Genomic DNA, 7,917 nt, shown 5'->3' on the forward strand with positions numbered 1-7,917 from the left:
CATGGGCTGAGAAGAGAGAGGAGATGGCAGCTCGGCAAGGGTTTTCGGAGACCAAAAATGTCCGACGTTTGATCGGCAACGGTGCCGCTATATGTTTAACGGTTGGGCTATCAAACGGATTCCGAATGCGACTAATTGACAGGCGGTCTACCTACACTATAATAAGACCGCACGCCAACTTTCAACCCATTCCGAGAATATTTTTATGCCACTTATAAAATAATATTTCGGAGGTGCCGCGGGCGCGTGCGAGTGTGAATGCGCTTGGAGCGGATGACGGAGAGAACTGGGAGACCCGAACAAATGCAAGTTTTGAAAGACATGCAGATGAAATGCACATGATGATATAGCAAAGTGCAACACGTAAGCGAATGAAATGGCAACAACGGTGAATAACTGAAAGACACCTGGCGCATCGGACTCGGGGCGTTACACCCAAATCCGGCGGTCCTTCGCGACCAAAGGCAAAGGCGTTACAAGACGGTCTAGAACGCATCAAGGAGAGGATTGGACGGTCCAAAATTACTGAGCTATGAAGAGGCTCACGTTCATACGTGAATTTAATTATACGATACTCTCATTACGACCAGCCTTAGAAAAAAAACAATCAAAAGACTGAAACCAAACACTGGGCACAAATTCCGGACCCTCGAGAGCCACCCGTCTCTCCACTCCATTCTACGGGCTCAGCAATTAAGGCCCAGTTAGCCCCTCCATTTCTTAATTAATTAAGATTCCCAATTTTTCAGACCAACTCGCATTAATTAAGATTTAAGTCGAGCCTAATCTAGTCCCCGGCGCACGCACTGCGCTCGATAACAGCAGCACCCATGGCCACGGAGCCCGTGCAGAGACGCTCTCAGTCACGCCCCCACTTGCCATGGCGAGACTAACCTTCGCCGCCGGCGCTGGCGCCGTGGTGGTGGTAGCCACCGCGTGGCTCCTCGCCTCTGCTGGCGTAGCGGCCGGGGACCCGCCGCTCTCACCCAAAGGTCTCAACTATGAAGGTGGGTGCGCCGCTTGCGCCTGGCGTTGGCTGGGGCGGCTGGGTTAGGGTTTGCGGATTTGGTACTACGTGGAGGATGTTCTCGTGCTAACTGTGCTCGGTGCGCTTTGCGCGGTGTTCCAGTGGCGGCGCTGATGGCGGTGAAGAGCCGGATGCGGGACGAGAAGGGGGTGATGGCCGGGTGGGACATCAACTCCGTCGACCCCTGCACCTGGTCAATGGTCGCCTGCTCCCCCGACGGATTCGTCGTCTCGCTGTGAGATCTCGCTCCCTGATTTGTTGTCTTGTTGCTGGACTGCGCCTGCGCGAATGCTCCTTCTGTTGTTGTTGCTTGGCTGTTGTTGGTGATGCCGTGCTGTTTTGTTTGGATGCTGGAGCGCAGGCAGATGGCTAACAACGGATTGTCGGGGGCTCTGTCGCCGAGCATCGGGAACCTCAGTTACCTGCAGACAATGTAAGGCCTTGGAAACGAACTCACCTATCCGATCACAGTTCCTGTTTCCTTAGTTCATTTGACACGGTGTGTCTTGCAACACCGTTTCAAGTAGCTGTCGAGCTGAATTGCTTCAAGATGAGGAGGTTCATGCTTGTGTGTCTAGCCGTTGGAAAATTTGAAGCACAACTGCTGTTTAGGTTGCAGAGGCCAGGGAGTAATAAAGCTCTTTCTCCCCACCCAGCAAACAAAATTACTGTTTAGGCGATTCCGTCAGTGCCTGATCAGTATCGGGATAGTTAGGGAGCTGAAGGTGGGGAACTATACAATACAAGTCTTGCCTTTTGAATTTATGATGCGTGCAAACTCTCAAGGCCAGGACAAGAACTGGTGAATAGAATAATGCTGAGAGATCACAGGCGGTACAACCCCTCATGAACAAAATTTGTTTTCTTTATTTGACAAGAATGGGTGTTATTGGGCGTACCGTATTCTTTCAGAACTCAACACAGCTAAATCAAGCTTACTTTATACGATTGGATTGACGGCGAACGTCCAGCTAGACTTTCTATTCCTTATTGTACCCATCATACTGTGTTCACCCTACTTATATGAACATGACCTTATGCGCATTGTATGCATCATATTTATTATTACTTGTGCTCTCTCAGTCATGGGATTGTATTCTTTCTACTGTACTGTTTGTAGATCTTGTTTCACTGACTTCCATCTGTCGCACTGAAAACGAAATTTACTACCAATGCTTTGTTGCTCAAGCTTTTTTTTTCTTTTTCTCTTGCCCCACTTCAGGTTACTACAGAATAACAGAATATCTGGTGAAATTCCTCCAGAGATAGGGAAGCTGGCCAATCTGAAAGCTCTTGATCTTTCAGGTAACCAGTTTATTGGTGAAATCCCGAATTCACTGGGGCAGCTGACTCAACTAAATTATTTGTAAGTATATGCTATCTATTACCTCAAATTGACAATCTATCTATTTGGATTATTTATGTCTTGCTCTCTAAAGCATCACTGTGTCTGTTAGATTTACATGCATATGTTACAGGTGAATTCTGATTAAGTTTGTTGTGTATGCCTGCCCAAGAAACGAAAACTCCTCTGTTGTGAATACAACCCATATTTTTTTTTAGAAAAGGAGGATGTACCCCCGGCCTCTGCATCTGGACGATGCATGCAGCCATATTATTAATTATTCACAAAGACCATACAAGGTGATACATCAATAAGCCTGAAGCCACCATCTTGGCAACGCTGTTGCTACTCCTATCCCCTTGATGAAGGTGTGCCGAATGTCCGGGCCTAATACCAAACAGACATCGCACCAAAGCCTAACATCTAAAGCCGGGTGTCCCATCCAAGCCACTACCTGGATTGAGTCCCACCCCGGTCTGGCACACTCCTAGTGAGCACCGCACGCTGCAAGGGCCGTCACCTCCATCATCCCTCGGTCCATCCTCAGAGCAAAAATGATGTACCAACCTTGCCAGGCCTGTCTGCCATCAACGCCACCATGACGCCAGACAGCTTCCTCCTCCTGCGCACGTCCATCCAGACACATCCATCGTCGAGAATCAGCTACACCATGCCGCCAATACTCTTCGTCGTCGACGCGGTAGATCCAACGCCGCTCCACCTGCCGACCTCCACATCGTCTCCGCTGCAGGAACTGCCATGTAGAGCCCACCACCCACAGTACCTCTCCCCCGAACACCCAAGCCTCCCAAGACGGCGCCTCCATGGAGGACACGACGCTAAGGGCGGCGCCGCCGCCCAATCCAAGACGGATTTTGGACTTTAGTCCGGGAGTGGGTCAGAGGTGGATAGGAGGGGACCTCGGCTTCGCCTCCAAGGAGGGTAATGACGCCAAAGCCGTTGTCGATGCCGGGTCGAGCTAGCCGACCAAAGTTTCCTCCGGTCCCCAACCTGTACCACCAACCTCTGTCTGCTCCGGATCTGGCCTCAAACCGAGAAACGAAACCATCCGGAGAAGAAAGCACCATGGGGTGACTCTAGTGCAGATCCGTCCAGGCTCCAGATCCAGAGAATCCAACCTGGGCAACGACGAGTACCACCACCCCGCACTGGCCGCCGGCGTCCAAGCGCCAGATCGCGAAAGATCAGACCCGAAAGCGACGGCTCACGCAGCCACCAGATCCTGGCGCTCCCGCAACCGCCAATCCGTGCTGCAAACGTGGACTCCAGCAATCGGCGCGTCGTGCACGCCGCCGCCAGGATCCGCCCGCAGCGCCGCCGAACCCCACGGTAGTCCGGCGCCACTTCACGCACAGGTCGTCCCGTGCCAGCCAGATCGCGCGTAGGGGAGAGATACCCCGCCGCCGCCCTTGCCGGCCAGGCTTCGCCCGGCGGCCCTGCTGGCGGCGGCGAGGGTGAGGGAGGCAGGGGAGAGACGCCCGACGGCGGCGGCGGCTAGGGTTTCCCCCTGGCCGCCCACGGGGCGGACGAGGGGGTTACGAGGAGGGGGTGGAATCCGTTGTCTATGCGCCCATATGATGAATTCTAATTAAGTCTGGTCATACAATGTCAGATGGACCATGTAGAATTAAGCAATAACCACTACACCTGCGATACTAATCTATTGAACTAATTCTGAGTATAAAGCTAGCAAAGTCGTACAAGCTTGATGACACAATGTGTACAAATCTAATTTTTTGGAGCTATGTCACTGTTTGAAAAAAGCATGCATACAATTGTAACACAACAGTCATACCTGCACATGAACCATATTTGGAACTATGTCTAGAACTCTAGATATATTGTTCCTCTTTTGCCCGTGGGCCACGGCAACTAAGTGAAATTGTTGTATGTTTGTACTAGTAATATTTTCAGTTACCTATTTGTATGGTTTTCTTATATTTCTAAGTAATTCACATTTTCGTATGCAATAAATGTTAGAAAAATGTTTGCTATCTTTTCTTAAAATTACTAGCCTGAGCAGACACACGGTTTGACAACTAAGTTTTTGATGACTGTTGCTTTGCAAATCCTTCAGGCGCCTTGATAAGAATAACTTGTCTGGACAGATCCCTATAGATGTTGCGAAGCTTCCAGGTCTCACATTCCTGTATGTCTCCAGTTACATGTTTATTCCTTTTTTGATAAATGGTGTGGCTAAATGTGATTCTTGATGTTCAAACTGACGTGGGAAATATGTTTCAGTGACATATCATTCAACAATTTAAGTGGTACAGTTCCAAAAATCTATGCACATGACTACAGGTAAGTGGGTACGAGAGTATGTATAATATGCTCCATTTTTTTTTTGTTATTTAACTCCATTTGCTCATCCAAATTCTTTGCATAACTGGGAAGTAGTGCTTGTGTCATCCTTCATATGCTAAAACTCGTCATAGTCATACACACATCATTTTTTCCTTTCTATTTCAGTACTTCACTGAATATTACTGTACCTATGCTTTCCAGTCTCGTGGGAAACAAGTTCCTTTGCAATTCCTCAATTCTACATGGCTGCACACATCTTAATGGAGGAACTAACGGTAACGTTTTTACCTGACATCATCTGTTTTTTAATCTTTACTACAACTCTACAAGTGTACCCTTTTGAACTAACTTACCTTTTGGGAAGTGGAACTAACTTACCTTTGACTACAGATACAGTGTCTAGACCGTCAAATAAAACGAAGAACCATCATCAATTAGCATTGGCAATTTCCTTAAGTGTCACCTGTGCCACAATCTTTGTCCTGTTCTTTGTATGCTGGCTAAACTACTGCAGATGGCGTTTGCCTTTTGCTTCTTCTGGTAATTAGCTAATCATCTATAACCTTACTATCGGAAATAGTATATGATTTGATGACCACTTATTTATTCAACTATAGATCAAGATCTTGAAATGGAACTGGGTCATCTGAAGCATTTTTCATTTCACGGCCTGCAAAGTGCAACAGACAATTTTAACTCAAAGAATATATTAGGCCAAGGCGGTTTTGGTGTTGTTTATAAAGGCTGTCTCAGAAATGGAACTTTAGTGGCAGTCAAGAGGTTAAAAGATCCCGATGTTACTGGTGAAGTCCAATTCCAGACAGAACTTGAGTTGATTGGCCTAGCTGTGCACAGGAACCTTTTGCGCTTGTATGGATTTTGCATGACCTCGAAAGAAAGGTTGCTCGTATATCCATATATGCCAAATGGCAGTGTTGCTGACCGCTTGAGAGGTAACCTTTCATACGTCCACAAAATTTTATTTTTCTAATAGAAGTCTATGTTTTCCTTACTAAGAATTACTCCCTCCGTTTGGAAATAACTGATGAATTTGAACTAAAACCACGTCAGTCATTTCCGAACGGAGGTAATACTTTTTTTGCCCTGTGTTTTGCTATTCTATTATTCCCTTGTTTTCTACCCCTTCTCTTTTTAATGTAAAGTGATTTTTTTGCAGAGTATCATCATGGAAAACCTTGTCTTGATTGGAGTAAACGTATGCAAATTGCTATTGGGGCTGCCAGAGGACTACTATATCTTCATGAACAATGCAATCCTAAGATCATTCACAGGGATGTCAAAGCGGCAAACATATTGCTTGATGGAAGTTTTGAAGCAGTCGTTGGGGATTTTGGATTGGCAAAACTACTTGACCGACAAGATTCGCATGTTACTACTGCAGTTCGGGGAACTGTTGGTCATATTGCTCCAGAGTATCTCTCAACAGGGCAGTCTTCAGAAAAGACCGACGTTTATGGGTTTGGTATTCTACTGTTGGAACTGATCACTGGACCTAAAACCTTGAGCAACGGACATGGTCAGTCCCAGAAGGGGATGATTATAGATTGGGTAACTTCTTTTGCTCAATCTTTACGTACTATATAATTGATGGCATAACCTGGAGTAATTTGACGACCATTTCCAACAAAGTTTAGCTAACATGAATAGGGAAGATCTAAAACAAAAAGCTTCTTTTTCCTTTGTATCATCATATATTCGTAGTTGATGATGAAATAAGTTTATTGGCAAATCCTTAATACAATGCTTAGCAAAGGCCTAGTTGATTTCCTGGCATAAGCAGGTACATATCGGATTTTTGTGGATAACACGTTCATTTAGTATAATGCTAGGAAGCGCTCCTGCCATTTACATGGAATTCGTGGTATACTCTGTTTATCACCTGATGTCAAATTTTTAATCCTCTGCAGGTTAGAGAACTCAATGAGGAAAAGAAACTGGACAAACTAGTGGACAGGGATCTCAAAGATTCGTTCGATGTAGCCGAGCTAGAGTGTGCAGTAGGCGTGATTCTCGAATGCACCCTCACCAACCCTATTCTGCGGCCCAAGATGTCAGAAGTTCTCCAGGCCCTTGAATCTAATGTGACGCTGGCAGAGAATGGTGTGGACTTGAATAGAGAAGCGCTGCTGCCTTATGGAGGCTCTTGCAGTTTCTCTGTGAGACATGAGGATCCTCACGACTCATCGTCCTTCATAATAGAGCCAATTGAGCTATCCGGTCCTAGATGATGACAAGTGCTGGTTTCACGAGAGAAAACAGAGGAAAGCGATGATAGTTGTACAAAACATGTATAGACTGGATGTAGTCCAACTTGGGAGGAGTTTCCTCAGGTTGCGTCTCACAAACCATTTTCGGCTAGAAACTAGGAAGATCATATGTTTCCACTGCAAATCTGTATGCCACCACAAACTGCAACCAGTATGGTCTTTAGGATAGAGATAATTACCATGAAACCATCACATTTAGGTCTAGGGTAGCGATTGGTACCAGATTTGGAGCAAATCACACCGCAACACCATTTTAGCTTATGAGAGAATCAGTGTGGTTACCTTGGCACCAAACATGGCGGTTTTATGCAATTTTGGTCTCCTGAAGACTATTACTTCTACATAAGTTGTTGTGACCCCTAAGTGGAAGGGATGATGTAAGTGCAGCAGCAAATATTTTTCTCAGTTGAGAATTAAGGTTTATCAAACAAGTAGGAACAATGGGTATCACAGGTAATGATAAGTAACTGTACACAATTCCGCTCTTCGTAGTTACAAGAATTATAGTCCGGTCTACCTTTAAACAAGGGGATTCCTATTTCACATCTAGATGCAATGTACGCGTTCTTTGTTGTCTTCTACTCCATCCGTTCCAAAATATAGTCTTTCTAGAGATTCCACCAAATGACTACATACGAAGCAAAATGAGTGAATCTACACTCTAAAATATGTCTACATACATCCGCATGTTGTATTCCATTTGAAATGTTTAAAAAAGACTTATATTTAGAAACGGAGGGAGTAATTATTACTGGTTTCCAAGACGTGGCATCTTTAAAAAAAACATCCTCTAAAAAATGGCAAGTTTTTAAAACGTGTTCTGTAAAAACATGGCAACTTTTGGGATTTGTAATGGCACATGGTGGTAAAAAAATGTTCTTTCAAAAAAGGAACAATCCGGGATTTTTAGCTGAATTTTAAAATAAAAA

At 45.5% G+C, this 7,917-nt stretch overlaps 1 protein-coding gene across 1 annotated transcript; it reads left to right on the top strand.

Annotated features, from left to right (window-relative positions):
* Nucleotides 1-757: 757 nt before the first annotated feature.
* On the top strand, nucleotides 758-7,465 carry LOC109769636 (probable LRR receptor-like serine/threonine-protein kinase At5g45780). Its single transcript, XM_020328371.4, has 11 exons — nucleotides 758-1,007; nucleotides 1,130-1,262; nucleotides 1,389-1,460; nucleotides 2,250-2,393; nucleotides 4,471-4,542; nucleotides 4,638-4,697; nucleotides 4,902-4,975; nucleotides 5,091-5,240; nucleotides 5,318-5,653; nucleotides 5,878-6,269; nucleotides 6,629-7,465. Exons 1-11 carry the CDS (start codon nucleotides 881-883, stop codon nucleotides 6,947-6,949), a joined length of 1,881 nt encoding a protein of 626 aa, XP_020183960.1. The 5' UTR covers nucleotides 758-880; the 3' UTR covers nucleotides 6,950-7,465.
* The last annotated feature ends 452 nt before the right edge of the window (nucleotides 7,466-7,917 follow it).

The sequence above is a fragment of the Aegilops tauschii genome, chromosome 6 (assembly GCF_002575655.3).
Source record: "Aegilops tauschii subsp. strangulata cultivar AL8/78 chromosome 6, Aet v6.0, whole genome shotgun sequence".
NCBI classification, from domain to species: Eukaryota; Viridiplantae; Streptophyta; class Magnoliopsida; order Poales; family Poaceae; genus Aegilops; species Aegilops tauschii.

Excerpts from the sequence above, each read along its gene's own strand:
- LOC109769636 (XM_020328371.4), top strand. The coding sequence starts at position 881 with ATGGCGAGACTAACCTTCGCCGCCGGCGCTGGCGCCGTGGTGGTGGTA. Across the intron at positions 1,461-2,249 it reads CTCAGTTACCTGCAGACAAT|GTTACTACAGAATAACAGAA; the intron begins GTAAGGCCTTGG and ends GCCCCACTTCAG. Across the intron at positions 2,394-4,470 it reads CTGACTCAACTAAATTATTT|GCGCCTTGATAAGAATAACT; the intron begins GTAAGTATATGC and ends CAAATCCTTCAG.